This window comes from Candoia aspera, chromosome 1 (assembly GCF_035149785.1).
Source record: "Candoia aspera isolate rCanAsp1 chromosome 1, rCanAsp1.hap2, whole genome shotgun sequence".
Lineage (NCBI taxonomy): Eukaryota > Metazoa > Chordata > Lepidosauria > Squamata > Boidae > Candoia > Candoia aspera.
This window is the reverse complement of record NC_086153.1, coordinates 276,348,323-276,373,782: the sequence shown is the minus strand read 5'-3', so window position 1 is coordinate 276,373,782 and position 25,460 is coordinate 276,348,323. Positions and strand designations below refer to the sequence as shown.

Genomic DNA, 25,460 nt, shown 5'->3' with positions numbered 1-25,460 from the left:
GAGTAAACTTTGTAAAAAGGCTCAGCGCTCGGGTGAGTTGGCCGAGTCTTAGAATCTATGCAGTTTTACTTAACTGTCCATTTTTTCTCTCCCAAAATACCTCCCCTCCCCTCCTGGATCCTATGTGGCAACTCATTCAATATTCCCATACATGTATGATGAAAAAGTAAATTCAGAATTTAGGGAAGGTAAATTTGTTTTCCAGGAGAAAGATCAGGGAATTGCTACCTAAATTCAAGCAATATGGTTACCTGCCAGGTGCTTCTTTGCAGCTCAAACTGAAGAGCCATAAGAAAGGATTTTGTCCCCCAGTTTTTCAACCTCTCAGGTCTGTTGGAAGTCCTGGCAAATCCAGCATGCCTCATTTGCACGTGAATTAGCATGTAAATTGAGTTGTCCCACAATGCAACTCCGAGGAAGCTGTTCGTTGCCACTCCCACTTCCTCTTTCTCTCTTTCCCCTTTTTCCACCCAGGGAGAAGCAAGCATGCTTCTCTGTTCTCCATTCATCAGGGCCATGTGCTCAGGCCTTGATGAAGAATTCTGCCCCTTTCTTCCACACAGCTCTTGGCAGCTGTAGGGCTGAGAGTTTAGGGCAAACTATGTATTTAGAAAGAAAAGAAGAATAAAGGAACTTCATCTTTTCTACCAAGATGGATGTAACAGAACAACAAAGAAATAAAGTCAGTAAGAATTCTTTTACTTATCTTAACCTAATCTGTCCAAGTGTGTGATTCTTTATGCTTGGGAGGGCTGAGTGTGTAAGATCTATAACCTGTATTTCTCTGGCATGCTCACTGAAGCTATCTAAGATAATTTTCTGTACCAGCTTCTCAGCTGTGTTATAAGCTCTGCTCCATTTTTGGTGGTTCTAGCAGGCCACTAAATTGGCTTCAAGGTCGAGCTAGAGAGTAAAAGAAATTCCAACCCATCTATGGCTTTTGTCTTTCCACAGTTCACAGAGAGCCCCCTCTGGTGTCACACCCTACAACTAAAGCTGAACCTTTCCTTGGCCTTACCTGTCACTCCAATCCTAGAAGCCCCTCCCTTGAGGCTCACCCCAACCTTTTTCTCCCTCCTGTCCTCTCTGCTGGCCAGGCTCCAAGGGAGGAGTGGGTAAGGAAAAGGGGCTATCTTTGCATCTCTCCCCTTCCAATCTCTCCCCCAAATAAGGCTCAAAAGGCCTAGAATTCACCAGGCACAAAGCAGATGGCTCAGAAATGGCAGAGAAGGATTCCATAAAGGTCCCATCTTCCTTAGGATAGATCTCTGCAGAGCTGTGTTAGCCCAGTGAGGTAGTCCACACAAGAAGCACAACCAGGAGTACCAGCTCCATCTTTATTATATGGTTACATTAACAGAATGTTGCAAGACTGAAAGTATTTCTCCCTTCCGCTTTCCTTTTCCTTTCCATAAAAATAGGGAGGGTCCCTTTTGAAATGTTGCCCACTCCATCCCCTCTTCTGTGGGCTGAGATATCTTTTACAAGGCGGTTGTCCAGTCTGCAGCTCCCCCTCCTGTCTCCTAAGGTCATTCCCACATGCCATTACAAGCTGTCAAGAAAAGACTAAAAAGAATGTGGAAGCCCAGGCTCAAAGATGCAGACTTGGTAGCAATGGCTGGTAAGCTAACACAACATGTCATCATTCCATCAACCAAGTACAGCGGTGGTGATAGTTGTGAGGTGTGTTTCAACTTCTTTTGCCAGGATCACTGCAGTTTCCTTTACTGTACGCTTTACTTTAAGTAAGCAATTCTTTTCCTTAGAGGTACTGATCAGCTGTTATCAACACACCACATTCTGAAATTTGAGAGAGCTTCCATTTCCAGCTTTATTTACCTCAGGCCACCAGCTCCTTCTTGTGCAAGCACATTAACCTTCCACCCCTTCCCCTCACTATGTCCAGTGACGAATCTATCAAATGAGAGACTGGTTTTGTGATTGTTCTGACACACTGTCATAGCCTGTATTCTAACTCACTTCTGCTGTTCCACAGATTGTGGGCAACTGAGGTCCAAAAATGTGTCATGACATTCAAAAGCCCAAGAAGTTATAATTCTAGAAGCATTTGAACATCTTCTAAGCAGATGTTGGCTAAACTATGCTTAAGGATTTCTTTAAATTATTTTTTGTTATTTTTGTGCAATTATATTTTCAACTAGTTAAAGGTTTTATATTTTAGCTCTTTCTTTTTGTGCTTCAAATCCAGACCTTGCAGGATAAAAGCAAAGAAAAAAGTGTCCAAGCATTGCTCTTTCATTAAATGCTTTTAAATGTGTCTTTCTCTAGTACTGGATAAATGAATACACCTCCACATTGGGTATTGGAGTCTTCCACTCTGGAATTGAGATCTACGGCAGAGGTATGGAGTTTTCTGTGAATTATGCCTGCAAATGGGTGAAATATTCCACTTTGTTTTAAAAACAGAGAAGGGTGATATCTCCTTGAGGCTGTTTTAAGGAGAATTAAAATGGTATTTTTTCTCTTCTTTATGTCTGCATAAATAGTATAGGTTGCAATTTCCATCTTTTTAGAAAAAAAACACTACATAAGTGAAGGGCTGGAAGAACTAAGTGTTAAAAGCAGCTATCAATTAGGGAAGCTAAAGTGAAGACGAAAACCCACTGAATAGATTAAAACTTCAGAAAAGCTAAAGATTGCCATAGTTAATGCCATGGTTTTTCTAGTAGTATAATGTATGGCTGTGGAAACTGGATATTGAGAAAGAGCAAGGAATAGGAGATGCCCTTGAATTATAGATTTGGAAATGGTTAGTAAGATTACCATGAACTGCAAGAAGAATCAATCAGTCCATCCTGGGTGAAATGAAGATTGATGGTTCCCTTGAACAACAATCAGCAAGCAGAACTAAGATACTACAAATGGATGGAGGACCATGCTTGGCAAAGTTGAGGGAAGTAGAAGAATGGAAAGACAACAGATACAGTGGATGGACAGGGTCAGATAACTGAAATGTCCTTAGAAGAGCTGTGGATTGTTGCTGAGACACATTGAGATGATGGACATTTGTCCATACAGTCATCAGGGCTGACCCTGATTCAAAGGCACTTTACTAAATGATCCAAGTCTTCACATCAAGGAACGACTGTAAACAGGGAAATGAATGCAGATATGACTAGGTACATTAAAACTGTAACCCAATGCCTTATATAGCCAGGAGTTAGAAGAAGCAATTTTTGAAACTTAACTTTTTTGAAATGGAAAATCTCTAGCAGTGCAGATATTTTCCTTTTTTCTTTATTTCAATATATACTGTATCCTAGCTCACTTGTCAGAAGCAATTAGTCTTCTGTGGTGGTTTACAACTGCTGAATACATTTTGGAAGGCAGAAGGCAACTCAAATTTCGGGCTGTCTGCAATTTTACACCGTCCAGAGCTGTGAGTCATCTTAAAGAGTCTAGGAGATGGCCCAGGAGTGCAGGCAAAGCAGGAAGTGCTGAGCTGCCTTGAAGAGCCAAGGACTGGGTGGGTAGTTCTGCAGAAGCTGAAGTATTGTCATTGAGGTGTTAGACTAGGATTGGGGTGACCCAGGGTGAAGTTTACCTTCAGTCATGGAGACTCCCTAGCTGAGGTTTGGGCAGTTTTCCTCATAGGATTGTTGCTATGAGGTTAACATGAAGGAGGATTCTCATATAAGCTGTCTTAAGCTCTTAATGGAAAGGCAGAATATAAATGTAATAAATAAAAATAATCCAAAGGTCTTTGTCACATTGCTGTTGATGCAAAAGCTGCTTGGTATTTTAATGGCTATATCACTCAGCATTCCCATGATTGGGCCTCCAGACTTGTTGGGCTGCAATTCCGATAAACTCCCAACCACGGCTAGGAATTGCATGAGGTTGCTCTGAAGCATAAGGTTGCCAAGAAACGTGGCCTTTCATTCTAGGGAACAGTTCCCAGAGTTGGGCACAATTGGTCCAATTGTTTCTGGCTGATCCAAAAATGAATGCAACCTCGCTCATAAAGCTGTATATTTACTCAGCAAAAGTGTCCTATTTAAAAAACAAATGCTAGGGAGTAAGACAGGCCAGTTACTGCTTTTTGGAAAAGAACAAACATATTATCAGCTTGCTCCTGATGATCTGACCACCGTCTTACCTATTGGAATCTATGGAGCAGATTCCAAGGGCTATTCTAATCGCAACAAGATAATCTGACAGTTCTGCTGGGTTTCAGGCTGCTGAATTTTCTCCTCTGCTGTACAGAACTCTTTATGCCATTGCTTATATAGGCAACTCTAACATAAAGATATGAAGAACAAATATTAGGGGAAAAATCTTTTAGGGGACAAGGTAGCTCAATGAGGTTGAGCCTGCTCAAGGGCCACGGAATTCTGGCTGACTCTAGGAAGATACAACGGAAAAAAGGATGGAGGAAGAGGACATTTGATGGAGAGGCAGATATCATGTACAGCCTCATTCCATCCATCAGCATTTTGTTGTAAGTCTCATTACTGCTACTTCTTCCACCACCACCACCACCACCACCACTCAGTCATGGGACAACATTTCCAAAGCACCTGGGCCAATTCATGTCTGACAAGCACAAGCAGAAAATCTGGTTGCTATCCTTTAGTTCTGGGAAAGAAACAAGATGTGATAATAATAGTTAGTGAATTCAAACTGAATATTTGTTTTTGCACATAGTATTATACAGGTTAGTGAGCCTCGTGTGGCGCAGAGTGGTAGGCAGCAGTATTGCAACCGAAACTCTCCCCATGACCCGAGTTCGATCCCAGCGGAAGCTGGATTCTCTCTCGGGTAGCCGGCTCGGGTCAACTCAGCCTTCCATCCTTCCGAGGTTGGTAAAATGAGCACCCAGCTTGCTGGGGAAGGTGACTGGGGAAGGCAATGGCAAACCACATCGCGAAAGCAGCATCCCTCCAAAGGGTCAGACATGACTCGGTGCTTTGTGGACCTTTCACTTTTCATTATACAGGTTACAGCAGGCCACAGAATATTCCAGGGCTTTATCAGCTCGCCTCTCAGTCTTGGTGCTTGATGCTGAGCAACAGCCAGCTCCGCAAGAAGGCCCTATTTGACAAAATACATTGGAGTAGATTTCAGACTAGTCCAATTTCTTTTAGGGAGGGAAGAGAAGCAAGTTATGTAATTGTAGATGGAAAATGTCACACTGTACCGATCTTCTCTTGAGTCTGAGTCCCACCACAGATGCTGCTGTTACACTATTATTTACAGTCTCTTTCTTTTCTTGCCAGAGTTTGCCTACGGAGGACATCCTTACCCTTTCAGTGGGATTTTCGAGATCACACCAGGCAGTGCTGTGGAGCTTGGAGAGACCTTTAAATTCAAGTAAGGGCTCTTCCACCCTTTCTCTGGACTGGCCACCCTGCAGGACATTGTCACATTTTCTCTCCTCCCAAGGCATTCCTTTCTTTGACTCCTTCTGATATTCAAGGAGGCATGTAAAGATCATCATATAAACAAATCTGTAGGGTTGTCATCTTGATTTTATAGTATTATATAAAATAGCCATGGGCAAGCTTCCAAGTCCCCTTTTTTGTACCCCTCAGAGCTGCTTCTGACCATGAAATTTGAAAATTGCCAGGAAAATTTCTCATTTTTCAGGTGGAAAATAGAAAAAAAATGTAGTACAAGTCCTAAAATAGATGTATCATAGGTAGAAAACAAAGAACCTCCCCCAAATCCACCTTGTCAAAGCGAATGTGACAAGGCTTCATTACCCAGTCTTAAGTGCAGCACTTTCCTATTAAATGGACCCCCCCCCTCCATCATTTAAAACAAAGCAGGTTGTGGATTTAAGAGGGCTAAAATCTTTCCTATCCTGCAGTGGAGCAGCTTCCCCCAACCTAGTGCCTGCCATGTGTTTGGGCCAACTTCCAACATCCCCAGCCAATACAGAGAATTGCCTTAGTGGCTTGGATAATGGGAACATATCTGGTTGACACCAAGTGGGGAAACGTTGGTGTAAGGAAGGGCAATCTTAGCTTTAGACTAAATGTCCAGTTTCAAGTCCTCTTTTAGTCAAGAAGCTGATTGGGCAACCTTAGCCAATCAGCTTAACCTTAACTTCACTATCTCTCAACCTCCTTTATAAGATGGTTGTAGTGATAAAATGAGAAAAGCTGTGTGATATGTATGGCTAGTTAAGAAAGCACTATTTTCAATAAGAGATGCACAGCATATAGAAATGCAAGAAGGAAGGAAGCAGAGCCTTTGTTACCTTTCTTCACTGAATGACTACACCCTTTCTGGCATTATTTTAATTCAGAGACAAGGTGAATTTACAAGAGTCAACAAAGGCTTAAGGACACTGGCTATCATTCTCACATGCTTCATCTTCTCCCCACACTTAAACTGCCAGGGGCAGATCCTTATTTTCCTCCGACAGCAGGTCAACTATTATTGTTGCACAATCTCACCTTGTGCTACTGGGACATACTCTAGACCAGTGTTTCTCATCCTTGGCGACTTTAAGATGTGTAGACTTCAACTCCCAGAATTCTGGGACTTGAAGTCCACACATCTTAAAGTCACCAAGGTTGAGAAACACTGCTCTGGACTGTACAAAGGTGGCCCATCCTGTGACTTACCAGACTGCTTCTTTGCCACTGGAGGGATAGTACTAGAATCAGAGTCACTTGTTTTCCACCCAGTCTTCTTATGTGGAAGGATCACAGGAACATCCCTGCAGCTGTCAGCATATCATAAGCTAAACTAGAGCAAATGAAATCACCAATAAGCAAAAGGAAGTGGGAGGGGCAAACCAAGTCCTCCTTACACAGATTCTGTGTGTGGAGACTTTTGCTCAGCAAACCTACCCTATCTATAGCAAGGTGCCTATCACGTGTTTGGGCAGGGCAACGGAGTAATTTGAATAAGCTGCTCAGTCTCCATATCTGAAACTTCTGAAATAAATAATTTATGAAGTGCCTGGAGAGCCTTGGATGATGGCTCAAACACATTTCAAGGGGGAGGGGAATCCTAGAAAAAGCAAGGTGTAGAACAGGTGCTAGCTGCCACACAATTACAAGACTCCTTGTAATTGTTCCACTTTGCTTGCTTGCTTTGTTAAAAATACAGAAGTTAGTGACAAGAACGTGGGGCAAAGGACACAAATATGCAGTCCTAACGAATGCAGTCTAAATGAACCACTTGAAGTATAAACACTGTATATAACTTTTTTTTTTACAAAGGGAAGAGAACTACACAAATTTTATCTCATACTCAAAACAACTCAAGGAAATTTGAATAGATTTGCTCAAAAAAAGAGTCTTTCTTCACCCCACTGTTGAAAAAGCACTAATTCAAGTGTATTTATTTTATAATTTATAACTTGCCCCCATTCAGCAGACTTTCAGTGGCTCATGTAAAAACCATCTTTAGCCATCAATTACAACAGCAAAAGAATTAACCCAAATTAAGATTGAATACCTAGAATTGAAAGGAAATTAACAATAAAAATGGATTAAGTTTAAAATTAACATTGGGAAAACAGCTCAGCAAAATACCACTTAGGCCCAAACATGTAACGATCTTCACTGGTCTGTTGCAGATAAAGATAATGGAGGCCACCCCAATCTTGCAGAAGGCAGGCTGTCGGAAAGAGTCAGAGCAGCCATAGGAAAAGCTACCTATCTAATATCTGGAGTGGACGGCATGCAAGGCACCATCTTCTCCAGACAGAATCAGCCCATCCTTTGCAATCATCTTTCATGAGATGATTGCAAAGGATGGGCTGATTCTGTCTGGAGAAGATGGTGTCAAACTAACTGGGACCCAAGCCATGTAGGGCTTTATTGGTCAAAACCATCATCTGGGATTTTGCTCAGAAACGTCAATAAATGCAGCACCTGAAATCAGGGGCCAATGTCGCCAAAGTGATTCCCACCCATCAGCAAATGGTCTGATTCTGCTTTCTGCTCCAACTGTAGCTCCTGGATCATACTGAAAGGCAGCCCCAAGTGGAGCACTTCGCTGTGATTCAGCTGTGAGGCAAGGAGGGTATGAATGGTTGTTCCAAAAAGGCCTGTAGTTAGTGCACAAGTCAAAGCTGTAGAAAGGCAAATAGCACAGATCAGCAATATGCTGTAGAGTTATCTCTCCAGGGTTGTATAAAAATATTTGAGGCTACTCATGTGAAGTGCTCGTCGTGATCGATGCTTTGGGGGGGCGGATTTTGTCAACAAGCAAAATGTAATCTCAGCAGTGAGAATCTCCAAGGATGCTGTTGCCAAAGTCCCAGCATGGGTGGACTCCTGACAGCTCCCTAAGGGATTAAGTTCCTGGCTGGCTGCCGGCCATATAGCTGTTTGGCAAAGCCACTGGGATCATGAGCATGATTGTGCTGGGAACAGCGGGGGCAGGAATAACTTATTCTTCTCCAAGAACATGGCTATTCAGTATTAAAATAGACAACATAGACATTAGGTGTTTGTTTCAAAGTATGTGACATGTAAATGCCAAATGATTATAGTGGCACTACTACTTACACCCTATTTTATGCGTTATTTCTTTAACGAGAATATAAATATAGATTAAACTAGAACAATGGCTTTCAGTTATCTGGGATTTTAAACTGAATGCTATGGTGAATTACTTCAAAAGCATATTTAAATGTGTAGTATTGCTGTGCCCGGAGGTTTCATTAAACATTAGTCAGACAAAGCAGATAAACTGGCTGAGGGGGCTGTGTGTGTTTGTGTGTGTATTGGCGTTGTGCAGGGTTTGAAAAAGACTTGGACGACGTGCTTCTGGTCTCCTTTCCACTTTTCATTAAAGTAGCCTGGTTTTTGGCAGGCCTGCATGCGCGCCTGAAAAAAAAAGATGCTGCTGCTTTAAGGGGCCCAGTCTTTGAAGTTAGCCCAGCTCTTTGAGCAGGAGCATCTTTTTCCAGGTTGATGTGGAAGCCTGAAAAGAAATTGGGCTATTTTAATTCATTGCAGGGATGCATTTTCAAAGCATGCCTGCTGTCTGTCTTTCTGTCTGTCCATTTCCTGTTGTTGACTTTTCTTACCTTTTTTTTAAAACCAGAGAATCCATTGCCTTGGGCACCACAGACTTCACTGAAGAAGATGTGGATAAAATCATGGAGGAACTGGGCAAAGAGTACAGGGGCAATGCTTACCATCTCATGCACAAGAACTGCAATCACTTCTCAGCTGCTCTGGCAGAGGTGGACTCACCTTCTATTCTTTCTCTGGGTATTACTTTATAATCCCCCCACAATGTTGGTGAGGCAGTTTGGACCTAAATAATTCCTGCTATGAATAGAGCATTGTTGCTGAATCACTGATCATAAGTGCCAGTTTGGTCTAGTGGTTAAGGCAACGGGCTAGAAACCAGGGGACTGGGAGTTCTAGTCCTGCCTTAGGCCTGAAAGCCAGCTGGGTGACCTTGGGCCAGTCACCCTCTCTCAGCCCAACTCACCCCACGGGGTTGTTGCTGTGGGGAGAATAGGAGGAAGAAGGAGTAATAGGCATGTTCCCCACCTTGAGTTATTTATAAAAATAATAAAGACGGGATAGAAAACAAACTAACAAACAAATAATGCCCTAACTGATCCCATCCCATCCCATCCTGCCCTGTTTAGTATCTGTGGTCTCCATTTATTAAGAATCCAAGCTGAATTTTTTACACTCGGGGCAAGTTTCAGACAATCTGAAACAGTTTCTTACCCTGAGATTTTCTTTCAGCTTTTATACCTAAAAGAGGATGTGTAATTCAGACCTCAAAGTTCTTCTGGGCAAAGCTGTTACTGTACTGTAGAACTGTCCTGCTTCATTCACAGGAATGTATGGAAATAGTGGTGATTCCATATATTGTCTTCTGTCATTTGGAACCTTCTCATGCTTCCTAATACTTTCTTTCTGCCTTCTTCTCTTCCTTACCACTGAACATCCCTTAAGACAGAATGAAAGCACGTCTTTGGTGGATAGCACTGGCAGCTGTCCATCTGGAGAGGGACAAGAGGATCGGGGAGTGATTCCCCTGCACCCTTTTGTAGCCACAGACAAACACAAACGACACATCAATCCATTCTTACTGCTGTCAATTACTCTCTTGGTTGATGTGTTCTTAAGATGAAGTCTCCGTTATTAGGAACAAAATGACTGGGTGACACACATTTGCTTTTCCTGAGCACTGAAATTATCAAGTAGGGCTTATCAGTTAAGGATCAGATACTTTCCTCTTTAAAAAAAAAAAAGAAGAAAAATCTCACATCTCTTTTCTCTTGACACTGATCTCTTAGATATTTGTAGGTGCAGTCTAAATGAAGTGTCACAGAAAAGGTCACCAATTGTAATTCTCTTGTAGCAGTTTCCCATCCCATGAGTTATTTATGTGTCTCTGGACTGTCGTGAAATTGCCGTGCATTTTTTTTTAACATAATGAGAATGGAAAAGAGGAAAAGGCCAAATCAGTCATTCCAGTTGAGCAGATTTCACCATGTATAATGAAGCCTCAACAGTCCTTCCCTAACACTTGGTTTTCTACACGTATCCAATCCCAACCCCTTGCTGACTGGGGATACAGACATATATTGCAAGCCAGACCTGGGTCTATAGGCTAGCAGACATGAAAGGAATCAAGGGGAGCTCAGAGGAAATCAAGGGGCAAGGAAGAAAGAGTTAATTTTCTTTCCTTCAGAAGAGGCACAATGCCCCTTCTAACCGCATGTTTCAATGGACTGATTGCTTCACGCAGATGACTACAACAAACTGCAGTTTCAGAGGTCAGATTACTGAGGTATATTCAAACTTCCTCTGCAGTGGAGAAATGGGCTGTGTAGGCGTGTGATGTGTTTTTTTTCCTAGGAGACTCTGTGGGATATTGAGGCAGAATTAAGCATCTCCAGGCATTTTCTAATTTGCTGCACTTTCACTCTCTCTCTAACTTCTGAAATGAGCTAAATAAATGTACCTTAAATTGGAAGTTATTACACATCAGTAGAGGATTCAAGTGCTATTACTGTTTTGATCTGGAAGGTGTTCTTATTTTTCTGCTGTCTTTGATTTGATTGACTTATGGAAAGCATTGTTCTTTTAATGACAAAGTCTTTTCCTGTTCTTTAAGGGATTGGCACCATGGTTCCCATGCTGGAGACTGTAAAGTAGATTGAGTGATTTATATAGCTGCCTGCTCGGCACTTAACTGAGGGTGGGGCATATCATTAATAAACAGCAATTTCATTCTTATAAAAACAACACACTAAACAAATAATAAAAACAAAACATGAAAATGGTGTCAGAAAAAGAATCACCCAAAGGGATCATATCACTCCCTGACCCTGTGCCTGGGGAAAGAGTCAGATTTTTAATGTCTTTCAAAAGGCAGGCAGAATTGGGCTGAACCAAATCTCAGGGTGGATGCTGTTCCAAAGGGCAGGGTTGATGAGAGAGAAGGCACATCTCCTGAATCCCAATAAATGGCATTGCCTAAGAAATGGGACCTAGAATGTGCTGGGATGGACTCAATTACAGTGGCAAGGAATACAATGTTGGAAGACGTGAAATACCAGGTTAGGAACAGACCGTCATGGAGAAAATCTAGCTATGTGGTTGCTAGGAATCGAAAATGACTTGATGGCATATAATCAACCAATCAATCATTATATTATTATAGTATAGATTATATAAAGCAATTATTTCTTGGGTGTCTTAGCACTTTCTGTACTAACTAATGGCTACAAGGAGTGCTTGCTGCTTGTGTGAGGTAGGGACTCGAGAGTTCTCTTGCATCCACCAGCTGCCCATCTTGCCACCTTCCCACCTCTGTGGATATCATGAATGTTGGCTAGGTGTTGCCACCTGCTAGCGAACCATTTGGCAGACTAACCACAGTGGTTGGGTATATGCAATATGCTAGTGTGGGATGGTGGTTAGGGGAAATCCAGGTTCAACTCCATTCTCAGCCTTGGAAGCTCACAAAGCGACTTAGACTAGCTACTCTTTCTCAGTTCAATTTATCTCACAGGGCTGTTAATATGTGTAATAAAACTGGAGTAGTGGGACCAGATAAGCTGCTCAGTGCTCCTGAAGAAGGGGCAGGGTATAAATCAAATAAATCAAAACCAAACCAACCACATTATGGTTGAGCATGATGTGTGAATTCAAGCAGTTGATAGGCTTGTGTGACTCAGCTGGTATCAACTTGGTGAGGTACTTTATCTGGTGGAAGCATGGTGATTTATGCAAGGTGGCAAAGTCTTAGCAGAAGCCAAGATGTGGCTGATCTGCCACAAGGAGGCAATTTATGTACTTTGTTATCAGCAGCTTCTGCACATATGCTTCATGTGTTGTAAGAGCCCCTGTTACCACGAGTGTCGGTTCTGCTTCGAAGATCTACATTGTCCTGTTAGTTGAACCTGAACTTTGGAGGAGTTTGGTGTTGGTTAAGAGTTATCTGGAAAAGTTTGTATTCCAAACTCCCCCAATTCCAAACTGAAATCAACAATAAATGCAACTCCAGTTTTTGAAGTGGTATATAGTTTGGTAAACTAATTTATTTCAGTAGGTGCCACTGTCATGTTAGTTTTGCAAAATCATCATGGTTTTTTTTTTGAAAGACAACTCAAAGTCGTAATATACATCAAATATCTAACGTAATATGTTTATACAGCAACATTTGAACTATTATTTGTGTCAGAGTCAAAACACTGGCCTTGTAGCAATTCCTACTATAGTAGGGGGAAAAATCCTTTCTTTTCTACTCACACACTGCTAGATGTGTCGCAGTTGTTCCTCTATTTAGAATGAAATCCATTCTTTCCAAGCATCATAGACAATCTTAATCTTAATTATAAGCAAACCATCCCTAGAGGGCCACTGGTTACCTTTCCTGTCATCCTACAGCTGTTCCCTGGACTTAAAAATATTTGCCTTGGGACTTTCATGCATAAAAAGGCATCAGCCCATTGCAAGTCTGGTGTGTGTTGAATCAAAGAGGGAAACTATTGAGAGCAAAGAGGTCTTTGTTTGGCTGCATGTCAAGGATCCAGCTTAGTTTCCTTAAGGCTTCTGTTCTGAAATCTAATTGGTTCCGACTGTTCCTATTGGTAAATCCCACTGCTGAGATTAGGAAATGAAAAATCACTGAAGTTGACGTTTTTAGAATGTTAGCCCAAAGCACCTGTATGATTTAGTTTAGCATTACTTTCATTTAGTTTGCTTAATCTTTATGGAGTACTTTTCTTTCAAAATAATAAGCAAGCAAGCAAGCAAGCTTAGCATACAAACAATATCCAAAACATTAAAGAGTGCAATCTGAATGCTCAGTTTTTGGCTGTTCAAAGCTGTAAGAAGAAATTAAAATGAGGCCCTTGTGTTAGCGACAAAACTCGAAACAAATTAGACTCCAACAGTCTTTGAGTTTGTTTGTTGTTTATTCATTTAGTCGCTTCCGACTCTTCGTGACTTCATGGACCAGCCCACGCTAGAGCTTCCTGTCGGTCGTCAACTCCCCCAGCTCCCCCAGGGACGAGTCCGTCACCTCTAGAATATCATCCATCCATCTTGCCCTTGGTCGGCCCCTCTTCCTTTTGCCTTCCACTCTCCCTAGCATCAGCATCTTCTCCAGGGTGTCCTGTCTTCTCATTATGTGGCCAAAGTATTTCAGTTTTGCCTTTAATATCATTCCCTCAAGTGAGCAGTCTGGCTTTATTTCCTGGAGGATGGACTGGTTGGATCTTCTTGCAGTCCAAGGCACTCTCAGAATTTTCCTCCAACACCACAGTTCAAAAGCATCGATCTTCCTTCGCTCAGCCTTCCTTATGGTCCAGCTCTCGCAGCCATATGTTACTACAGGGAACACCATTGCTTTAACTATGCGGGCCTTTGTTGTCAGTGTGATGTCTCTGCTCTTAACTATTTTATCAAGATTGGTCATTGCTCTTCTTCCAAGGATTAAGCGTCTTCTGATTTCCTGACTGCAGTCAGCATCTGCAGTAATCTTCGCACCTAGGAATACAAAGTCTTTCACTGCTTCTACATTTTCTCCCTCTATTTGCCAGTTATCAATCAAGCTGGTTGCCATAATCTTGGTTTTTTTGAGGTTTAGCTGCAAACCAGCTTTTGCACTTTCTTCTTTCACCTTCATCATAAGGCTCCTCAGTTCCTCTTCACTTTCAGCCATCAAAGTGGTATCATCTGCATATCTGAGATTGTTAATGTTTCTTCCAGAGATTTTAACTCCAGCCTTGGATTCCTCAAGGCCAGCTTGTCGCATGATGTGTTCTGCATACAAGTTGAATAGGTAGGGTGAGAGTATACAGCCCTGCCGTACTCCTTTCCCAATCTTAAACCAGTCTGTTGTTCCGTGGTCTGTTCTTACTGTTGCTACTTGGTCGTTATACAGATTCTTCAGGAGGCAGACAAGATGACTTGGTATCCCCATACCACTAAGAACTTGCCACAATTTGTTATGGTCCACACAGTCAAAGGCTTTAGAATAGTCAATAAAACAGAAATAGATGTTTTTCTGAAACTCCCTGGCTTTTTCCATTATCCAGCGGATATTGGCAATTTGGTCTCTAGTTCCTCTGCCTTTTCTAAACCCAGCTTGTACGTCTGGCAATTCTCGCTCCATGAACTGCTGAAGTCTACCTTGCAGGATCTTGAGCATTACCTTACTGGCATGTGAAATGAGTGCCACTGTTCGATAGTTTGAACATTCTTTAGTGTTTCCCTTTTTTGGTATGGGGATATAAGTTGATTTTTTCCAGTCTGATGGCCATTCTTGTGTTTTCCAAATTTGCTGGCATATAGCATGCATTACCTTGACAGCATCATCTTGCAAGATTTTGAACAGTTCAGCTGGGATGCCGTCGTCTCCTGCTGCCTTGTTATTAGCAATGCTTCTTAAGGCCCACTCAACCTCACTCTTCAGGATGTCTGGCTCTAGCTCACCGACCACACTGTCAAAGCTATCCCCGATATTGTTATCCTTCCTATACAGGTTTTCTGTATATTCTTGCCACCTTTTCTTGATCTCTTCTTCTTCTGTTAGGTCCTTGCCATCTTTGTTTTTGATCATGCCCATTTTTGCCTGGAATTTACCTCCAATGTTTCTAATTTTCTGGAAGAGGTCTCTTGTCCTTCCTATTCTATTGTCTTCTTCCACTTCCGCGCATTGCTTGTTTAAAAATAATTCCTTATCTCTTCTGGCTAACCTCTGGAATTTTGCATTTAATTGGGCATATCTCCCCCTATCTGTAACGATTGCCTAAACCCAAATACTCAGTCTCACAAGCTCGGGCTTAAAGATAACTGATTTATTAAAGGAATAGTATGCAAATACAGAGAAAGCTGAGAATGAGCAAAAGCGCGCCAAATACAAACTTAAAAGCCTTGCTTGTGGGCAGGTCCCGCCCGGTCGCCCGTCAGGACGCTCCCCCTCCCAGGTGCTGAATGCCGTTAGATGCGCCTGGGAAAGTAACCTTGAACAGGAGCGCAAACCCAAACATGCATTCCAAGCCCTCAAAACAAGGGAGGGCAACAGAATGGAAAAACCCCGGGTGAAGAGATACGGAACAGAGAATGACATGTGAAATGTTACAATGTTAACCAGACATTAGAATGTGAACATGACATATTGCCCCCCCAAAAGAAATTAGGGAGCCGGTTTGTTAGGATAGGCAGAGTGAAATTGGGCGACCAGACGAGGAGAGTGCACGTCTGGAGCAGCAACCCATTCAGGATGAGGGAAATGTTTCCAGCGGACGAGGTATTGTAGAGTAGAGCGCTGGCGTCTGGAATCGAGAATAGATGCCACCTCGAAGTGTTGCTGGTTGTCGATCATGAGAGGAGGTGGAGGAGTGGGTTGTGGGTGCCAGCGGTCCGATGACAGGCAGGGTTTGAGTAAGCTGCAATGGAAAACAGGGTGTAAACGTTTAAGGTTGTGAGGTAAATCGAGTTTAAACGTAACAGGGTTGAGTTGAGCAACAATTGAAAAAGGACCGACAAATTTAGGGCCAAGTTTCTTAGAGGGTTGTGGGGACTTGATAAACTTAGTTGATAAGTAGACTTTATCCCCGACTGCAAAGGATGGTTCTGGGGAACGCTTTGCATCAGCATGGCGTTTATAGGCAGCTTGGGCATGTTGGAGGGCAAGTAGAATATTAGACCATGAGTCTTTGAGAGAGTCCGCCCAGCCAGCGAGGGTGGCTGGGAGCGGTTGAGGATGAGGAAGTTCAGGAATGGGAACAAAGTCGCGTCCAAAAACTGTTTTAAAAGGAACTTGACCAGTGGTTTGATGAATGGAATTGTTGTAAGCGACCTCAGCAAATGGGAGTAGATCGACCCAGTTGTCTTGCTGGTAGTTAACAAAAGCTCTGAGGTATTGTTCTAAGGTAGAATTAACAGCCTCTGTAGATCCGTCCGTTTCTGGATGCCAAGCAGTAGAGAGTGATTGTTTCGTACCCAGAAGTTTCAAAAATGCGCGCCAAAATTGTGAGGTAAATTGTGTGCCTCTGTCACTCACCAAACGGGCGGGGATACCGTGGAGGCGGTACACGTGGATGAGGAAGAGGCGTGCCAGCTGTTGCGCGGTAGGGATAGAAGCGCATGGGATAAAGTGGGCTTGTTTGGAGAAAAAGTCTTTGACGACCCAAATGACAGTTTTGCGTTGACTAGGGGGTAGATCAACGATAAAATCCATGGAGATATCCTGCCAAGGAACCGACGGAGTGGCTACGGGTTGAAGGAGGCCCTGGGGTTTGCCCGGTTTGCGCTTTATCGCTGCACATACAGGGCACGCAGTGACATATTCTTTTAAGTCTTTGAGTAAAGTTGGCCACCAGAATTGCCGGCGAACGAGGTGCAAAGTTTTTACGTAGCCGAAATGTCCAGCTAGCTTGTCATCGTGGCAGCGATGGAGTATGGTTTTTCGCAGAGCTGCGGGTACATAGAGACGATCGTTGCGCCAGGCAAGATCATCGGTGAAAGTTAACATGTGTCTGTTGGCTTGCAACCAAGTATCCGTTTTTAGGTGGGAGAGCAACTGTTGTTGCAAATCGGAGGGAATTGACAAGGGAGGTGAGCTGCTGGAAGGCGGAGCGGCCGGAGGCGGAGTTGATTGTGCTCGAGTCTGGCTGCGAGTCACTGCTGCCAGACTTAATTGTTTGTCGGTCCAGACGGTGCCTTGGACCGTTGGCCCTGGGCCATCATCCTGGGGTCTGCGCGAGAGTGCATCAGCCAAAAAGTTTTTCTTGCCTGGTATAAATTTAAGAGTGAAGTCAAAGCGGCTGAAGAACTCAGCCCAGCGCAGCTGTTTTGGACTGAGCTTTCGGCTGGTGCTTAGAGCTTCGAGGTTTTTATGGTCAGTCCAGACTTCAAAAGGGTTGGAAGTACCTTCCAATAGGTGTCGCCACGTCTCTAAAGCCGTTTTTACAGCAAAAGCCTCCTTTTCCCAAACGTGCCAACGTCTCTCTGTTTCAGTGAATTTGCGAGAGAGGTAGGCACAGGGTTTTAAAGCGCCAGATTGGTCAGATTGTAACAAAATTGCGCCTATTGAAAAATCAGAAGCATCGACTTGTACAACGAAGGGTTGAGAGGGGTTTGGATGCTGTAAAATTGGTTCTGTGGTAAAAAGTTGTTTGAGCGTTTGGAACGCTTGCTGACAGGCTGGAGTCCATTTAAGGAGCGCGCCTGGGTTCTTTGAACGTCGCGTATCCCCCTGTCCTTTGGTTTTTAACAGTTCAGTAAGGGGGAGGGCGATTTCTGCAAAATTTTGGGCGAACGCCCGATAGAAATTAGAGAATCCAAGGAAACTTTGTAATTGTCTCCTGGTACGCGGAGGCTCCCATGCTACAATAGCTTCGACTTTTGCAGGGTCCATTTCAATGCCCTGAGCTGAAATTCGGTAGCCTAGGTAATCAATTTGCGACTGATGAAACGCACATTTTGACAGTTTTGCATACAACTCTGCTTTTTCCAATTTAGCCAGTACCTGACGCACCAAGTGGATATGTTCTGCCATGGTTTCTGTATAAATCAATACATCATCCAAATAGACTAGTACCCCCTTAAATAGGTGGTCATGCAAGACCTCATTGATTAACTGCATAAAAACCCCGGGTGCCCCAGATAAACCGAATGGTAAAACTTTATATTGGAAAGCCCCAAGAGGACAGTTGAACGCTGTTTTCCACTCATCCCCCTCTCTTATGCGAATGCGAAAGTAAGCTTCCCTCAAATCCAGTTTTGAGAAGATTTTACCTCTGGCCAGATGTGATAACATATCTTTGATCAGGGGCAAAGGATATTTATTTAATATTGAGACCGCATTGAGCCCGCGGAAATCGGTACAAAGCCTTAATGACCCATCCTTTTTTGGCCTGAATAGGACAGGCGCTCCTACCGGGGAATTAGCAGGCTCAATGAAACCCCTAGCCAGATTTTTGTCAATGAACTCCCTTAGCGTGGTAAGCTCTTTGGGAGACATGGGGTATATTTTTGGGTGAGGCAATTTTACATTTGGTAAAAACTCAATGGCACAGTCCGTTTTTCGGTGGGGTGGCAAGCGATCTGCTTCCTTTTCTCCAAATACTTCAGCAAAATCTTGGTAGTGATTGGGTAGCCCCTCAAGAGGTTGAAGCGTTTGTACAGTGGTATACGCTACCCCTCCACCCTCCATGTCCTCCAATAGGTCCTTTTCGGGTACTTTGTAAAATCCATCCGCAAACGTCACAGTTCTATGCAGCCAGTTGATGAAAGGGTTTTGTTGCACAAACCAAGGCATCCCCAAAATCACCAGAGGACCCCCCACTGGAGCTACCACAAATGGCAGCTTTTCCTGATGGGAGCCCATCTGCAAGGCGACCAGTCCCGTGGAAAGATTAACTGCTTTCCCTCCCGCCATAGTTCCATCCAACTGGGTGAAAATCATGGGTCGTGGCAAAGGGAACGTGGGCAGTTCTAGAGCCGCTACGACATCAGGGTGCATTAGAGAACGGGAGCAACCCGAGTCTAGCATGGCCCACACTTCCACGGTTTTGGTTTGTGAGCCCAGCTTAAGTTTAACAGTCAGTGTGGGAAAGTTTCCACTCACCGAATCATGGTTACGCCCGGTTTCTTCCACCTGCCCTAGGGCGCCCTTCAGGGCAGGTGGTAGGCTTTTCCCGCCGGCTGCTCGAATTGCAACTCTTCCTCCTCTTCTCCGAAGGGTAGGTCGGGGGGGTCCAGTTCCGCGAGGGCTGCCTTCAGTTTTCGCGGTGGAGCAGGAGCAGGCGTCTTTATCGCGGGTTTCGTCTGTCGTTCCTCTGGACGGCGTCTCGGGCACGACGTGGCTCGATGCCCTTCTTTCCCACATCGGAGGCACTGACCCTTGGAGAACCGTTGCTCCCTCTCTTCTTCCCAGGTTTTCGGTTTGGGGCGGCTGGCAGGTCCAGATGCGCGCGCTCCTCTAGCGAGACGTGTTTGTCTAAGCTCTTTGGTATGGGCATAGGTTCGTAGGGCATTTTCTGCGCTTCCCGCCAACTGGATCCATCCATATAGCGTTTTGGGATCATCTCTGCCCAGAGCCCATCGAAGGATTTCGGGTTCAAGCCCCTGCTTGAACAATTCGATGATTGTTGGCTCAGACCAGTCTTCCACTTTTCCTGCCAAAGCTTTAAACTCCAACGCATATTTGGCAACTGATAGGGACCCTTGGTAAAGTTTCCGCAGGTCATTTTTAGCCGTTTCTTGAGCTAGGGGGTCTTCGAAATGCTCTTTAAGTGCCCACAAAAATTCATCGAAGTCCTCTAACTCGGTTGCCTCAGCTTGGCATAGTTGCACATACCAATCCGCTGCCCTTCCTCTCAGCTTGTTGGCAATGAAATTAACCTTGCCGTGTTCAGACCGAAAGTTCCGACCCCAATCTTCCATATAATGCTTGGCATTCGTAATAAAGAAGGAGAGCGTTGCGGGATCCCCATCAAACTTCACTCCAAATGGTGGGAAGGTTCTTGCCGGCTCAGCTGGCTGTGGCGGTGCCGCGAATGACAGCGTGCGCCGAGCCCCCACAAGTGGTCGATCCCTAGGAGGTCTTGCCTCTCGCTCTCCCCTTTGGTGGGCTGATCGAGTCTTACTTCTCCCCCGGGTGGACAGGGTGCTGTGCCTGGGGTACTGTGACGGCTCTTCCTCCCAATCCTCCGGGGTGGGCTCTGCCTCTCTGGGCTGATCCTCTCTGGGTAGATCCTTGAGGATCGTCACTATTAAATCCATTTTATCTTCCAATGCCCTCATACGGGCCGGAGTGACCGGCTCCTCCGGGGGTTGGTTGGTTATCACCACCTTCGGTGACAGAGGGACTTCGTGCTCCCAGGCCAATTGGGGGGACCCCCTCCCCGTGGTTCTTTCCATAACAGATCTCTGTTCACTCCTGAGACTCTCCTGTATGGATGTCAACAGCTCGTCCAATTGGGTATCTCGCAACTCCCGACGTGCTGCTCTTTGCGCTCTCGAGGTTAGCGCTGGCCGGCTTTTGACCACCTCCCGCTCTTCTTCGCCTCCCTCACTTACGCGAAGTTGAGGTTCTGTCATCGCTAGCGTTCCCTCTTATCCAAGGATTGGATGGGGCCAGCGGAAAATGGAAAAAATGATTCTCAGCTTTATGTAACGATTGCCTAAACCCAAATACTCAGTCTCACAAGCTCGGGCTTAAAGATAACTGATTTATTAAAGGAATAGTATGCAAATACAGAGAAAGCTGAGAATGAGCAAAAGCGCGCCAAATACAAACTTAAAAGCCTTGCTTGTGGGCAGGTCCCGCCCGGTCGCCCGTCAGGACGCTCCCCCTCCCAGGTGCTGAATGCCGTTAGATGCGCCTGGGAAAGTAACCTTGAACAGGAGCGCAAACCCAAACATGCATTCCAAGCCCTCAAAACAAGGGAGGGCAACAGAATGGAAAAACCCCGGGTGAAGAGATACGGAACAGAGAATGACATGTGAAATGTTACAATGTTAACCAGACATTAGAATGTGAACATGACACTATCACTGTTGCCTTTTGCTTTCCTTCTTTCTTGGGCTACTTCTAGTGTCTCAGCAGACAGCCATTTTGCCTTCTTGGTTTTCTCTTTCTTTGGGATGTATTTTGTTGCCGCCTCCTGAACAATGCTGCCAACTTCTGTCCATAGTTCTTCCGGGACCCTATCTACTAAGTCCAGTCCCTTAAATCTATTCTTCACCTCCACTGCATATTCCTTAGGAATATTAGTGAGCTCATATCTAGCTGATCTGTGGGTCTTCCCTAATCTCTTTAGTCTGATCCTAAATTGTGCAAGAAGAAGTTCGTGATCTGAACTACAGTCAGCTCCAGGCCTTGTTTTTACCGACTGTACAGATGTCCGCCACCTTTGGCTGCAAAGGATGTAATCAATCTGATTTCGGTGTTGTCCATCTGGTGAAGTCCATGTATAAAGCCGTCTCTTAGGTTGTTGGAAGAGAGTGTTTGTTATGCAGAGTGAATTGTCTTGGCAAAATTCTATCAGCCTGTGTCCTGCTTCGTTTTGTTCTCCCAGGCCATACTTACCTGTAATTCCAGGTGTCATTTGACTGCCCACCTTAGCATTCCAGTCTCCCGTGATGAAAATAACATCTCTTTTAGGCGTGTTGTCCAGTAGGTGCTGCAGATCCTCATAGAACTGCTCTACTTCAGCTTCTTCAGCATTTGTGGTTGGGGCGTATATTTGGATCACTGTGATGTTAGATGGCTTGCCCTGAATTCGAATTGAGATCATTCTGTCGTTTTTTGGGTTGTATCCAAGCACTGCTTTAGCCACTTTATTATTAATTATGAAGGCTACTCCATTTCTTCTGTGGTCCTCTTGTCCGCAGTAGTAGATCTGGTGGTCATTTGATGTGAAGTGGCCCATTCCAGTCCATTTCAGTTCACTGACGCCCAGAATGTCTATCTTTAATCTTGACATCTCACCAATAACCACATCCAATTTGCCCTGGCTCATAGATCTTACATTCCAGGTTCCGATGGTGTGTTGATCCTTAGAACATCGGATTCGCCGTTCACCACCAGCACCGTCGGCCGCTAGCCGTCCTTTCGGCTTTGAGCTAGCTGCGTCATCACGTCTGGGGCTAGTTGAGCTCATCCTCTGTTCCTCCCCAGTAGCATTTTGACCATCTTCCGACCTGGGGGTCTCATCTTCCGATGGTATACCGACATATCTCTGGTTGTACTGATCCATTTAGTTTTCACGGCAAGAATACTGAGGTGGGTTGCCATTACCTTCCCCAGGGATCGCATTTAGTCTGACCTCTCTGTCATGACCTTCCCGTCTTGGGTGGCCCTTCACGGTTTAGCTCATGGCATCATTGAGGTGCTCAAGCTCCAGCACCACGACAAGGTAACGATCCTTTGCTGAAGGTCTTTGAGTTTAGAAATAGAAAAAGACTTTATTTCGCTCTCTCTCTGAGCTTCTACGGTTTGCAAAGCGTGGTGGACTTTCCAGGAGCACGATGCAACGTGTCCAGAAGAAAAGCCACACCATGCAATATTTCAAGTTTATTTTTATACATTTTCCTGTCCCGTCGCTCCTCTTTATCCGTTTCCCCATTGGCTGGGTACTCTCAGACTTACAATCTTCTGGCCGCCTTTGTTTTAAACCATTATCATATTAGGTGATGTGTTTAGCCGTTGCCCTGATAAGTTTAGCCATTACCAGATGACGAGTTTAGCCATTGCCATGATAAGTGATGAGTTTAGCCCTTATCATTTGACGAGTTTTCCCCACTATCTCCTCCTGACTTCGTGTTGGTTTAAGTATTTAACATGGCGTTGCTTTTGCTCACTAGCTTGAACTTATTTACACATTAAAATCTTTACCTCTCACACTTGTTACTCAGATGCTGAACTAGTTGGTCATCTTTCCCCACCACTTTTTGGGGGGGGGGGGTGGCCAAGGAGACTGAAGGGGCTTCTGGACCCTACTAGTAAGGAGACTCTAAACCCATGTTCAAAAGCATCCTGAACAACAATTCATAGATGCAGAGAGGGCTCTGCCAGGAAGCAGCAAAGAGAGCGCCTGTTTTCTTCCTCCTACTTTGCTATGCAGGCCCCACTCCGCATCTCTGCTGATCAGCGATTGTATAGGGGAAAGGCCAGTTTAAAAGAACCAGCCTCTTTCGGTGCCCTGAAAGACAGTATGCAGGGGCCAGAAGAGAGGGGATTTGCCTGTACAGGCCCAAAGCGCCCAAAAGGTGCTGGGTTCATCCCATTTCTTAGGGGTTCCCTGACTGCACCACTGAGCGATGCAGATTTCATCCACAGCAAAAACTGGTGCGGCCTGCTGCTTGCTGAAAGGGGAAAACACTGCTGTAACACCAGCACAGCCAACAATAACTTTAAGCTGTTTCAAGCATGAACTGGGGATGAAATGAAGACAACCCGATGACCTGGCGGAAAGCAAAGATTGCCAAAGCATGTTTGTGCTGTGGTTAGGTGTAAGTGGGGAAAAGAGCACAGAATAGTAGAGAGCTTAGATGATGTTATCTTTCTCTGATTAACTTTCATCCTAAAACCGGAAACCATATGACCACAGAGGGCTCTTGGCCAAGTGCTGTTGGAGGGAGATCAAATGCTTATTAGATCTTTCACTGCATACTGTAGAGTGAGATTTCATGGTATGCAATGCAGGAATTGTGTTCATCATATTCATCTGCCGTTTTGAACTATACACTCTCAGCACTGCAGGAAGTAATTGTTCGATTTCTGGAATTTGCATGCAGAATAAACTACATGGCATATTGCCATTTTCTCCAGATGTTATTGATTCCTTTAAGCTTCTGTTTTTCTCTACAGGGAAGTTCATAGCAGAGCGCCCCCTCCCCTCCCCACTGGCAACCCCATTTTCAGGGTAATTGTAAGGTCTGTACTACGAGGAAAAATGGTAACATTCAGATATCAATGATGAGTACATTTTAACTGTCAAGATTCTTCAGTATAGGGATTAAGCACAGATTAAGCTGTTGTGCACTGGCTGACTTGTTGAAATGTCATCTTGCTATCTATCCACCTATTGGTTAGTAACGTTTATTGGATCCCTTTCTTGATCTTGTGCCTTCTGGCCAAAGCTTTGCATCTTTTCTCCTGCCAAGGGAAAAGGAGACAGGGAGGTGGTAGCAAATTATCTGCAAGTAAAACAATAATTGTATTGTTTGTGTGTGTTTCCCTATAATTTCTCAGATCCTGTGTGGGAAGGAAATCCCACGTTGGGTGAACCGCTTGGCCTACTTTAGTTCCTGTATTCCCTTTCTGCAAAGCTGCCTCCCTAAGGAATGGCTGACCCCTGCGGCTCTGCAGACTCATATCAACCTTGGCCTTCATAAGGAAGAGCAGGGAGACACAACAGATGAAGAATCCCCTTCGACTTCTGCAGCTGCTTCAGCCCCAGGCCCTTCGCGAACCTGCCGACATACGAGGGTCTGACTGCCCGTGGATGCAGCCCTCAACCCTCTTCTCCTACCCCACTGGTTGCTCCCCCATTTTCTCCTGCAGCTGCTTGAGCTTTTTCCCAACAACCCTGTGGAGCATCCTTTCCAGGACAAGATGAAACCCTTGCCTCTTTTTCAAAGGACTGCTGTTACTTAAGAAAGCAACATGTTACTCTAGAATTGTATCAATATGTGTCTGAGATTAAACTCCTGGGGCTGACCTCCTCCATATTGTAAAAAGAAAGGAAAAAGTGCTGTGATCTCCGGAATATGACACAGCAGCCTGAAGGGAAGCCATACTGAGGACAGAAACTTCATCTGGAACTCTTTTAATTCTCTGCCTCCTGTCATACATGCAGAAGGCCTTCTCTCCCATTCCTCCAAAGCAGTATCTCCTTTAAATATCTCCTTTTTTACTGAAAGGAGGAACTAAAATTAGAGCTTCACTTTCTCGTCCCTCAGACCAGCAGCAAGCTCCACTTAACTATCTTCTCATTCTTTTTAAATCACTCGTTTCTTAAGCCACCGGAAGGATCAATGAAAGGTGCTCCTATTCAACTACGGCAGATTTTTTTGTGTGTGAATTCAAATACTGTATAATAGACTGAAGGACACTTTACTCTTCAACTACAGTAGCAAAAATTATCTAGAAATAAGTGTCTGAGTGTTTTTTTTTTACTGAAAAAGAGGAAATTTGTGATTATACAACATCCTAAATTCTGAAATTCAGTTAATGGGTTTGTATGCACCACCATATTGGAAGTACCTTGGAAGAGGTCCAAGTACCCCACCTTGGAAGCAGTTATTTAGCTGAGGTTTGCAGCTTACCATGTCCTCCTGACCCCAAAATATTCATTATTTTAGAAATCTGGACACTGGACTTTGTAACTTAACAAAACTTGGATACAAAGTCCAGTATTTGGACCCTCAGGATGGCATTGTTTTGAATCCAAATAGAATAGTAAACTGCCACATCATTAAGGAATTGTATTTAATGATGGCAACATGGTAGCACATGCATGGCCATTA

At 44.2% G+C, this 25,460-nt stretch overlaps 1 protein-coding gene across 1 annotated transcript; it reads left to right on the top strand.

Annotated features, from left to right (window-relative positions):
• Positions 1-1,614: 1,614 nt before the first annotated feature.
• LOC134507521 (deubiquitinase DESI2-like) lies at positions 1,615-24,990 on the top strand. The gene is made up of 5 exons (XM_063318221.1): positions 1,615-1,683; positions 2,290-2,362; positions 5,241-5,334; positions 9,037-9,178; positions 24,184-24,990. The coding sequence occupies exons 1-5, from the start codon at positions 1,615-1,617 to the stop codon at positions 24,424-24,426; spliced, it is 621 nt and encodes a 206-aa protein (XP_063174291.1). The 3' UTR covers positions 24,427-24,990.
• Positions 24,991-25,460: the final 470 nt, after the last annotated feature.

What these genes read in the sequence shown, in the direction of transcription:
- LOC134507521 (XM_063318221.1), top strand. Translation starts at nt 1,615, where the DNA reads ATGGCTGGTAAGCTAACACAACATGTCATCATTCCATCAACCAAGTAC. An exon ending in GGAGAGACCTTTAAATTCAA is followed by an intron (nt 5,335 to 9,036) that starts GTAAGGGCTCTT and finishes TTTTAAAACCAG; the next exon opens with AGAATCCATTGCCTTGGGCA. An exon ending in TCTCAGCTGCTCTGGCAGAG is followed by an intron (nt 9,179 to 24,183) that starts GTGGACTCACCT and finishes ATAATTTCTCAG; the next exon opens with ATCCTGTGTGGGAAGGAAAT.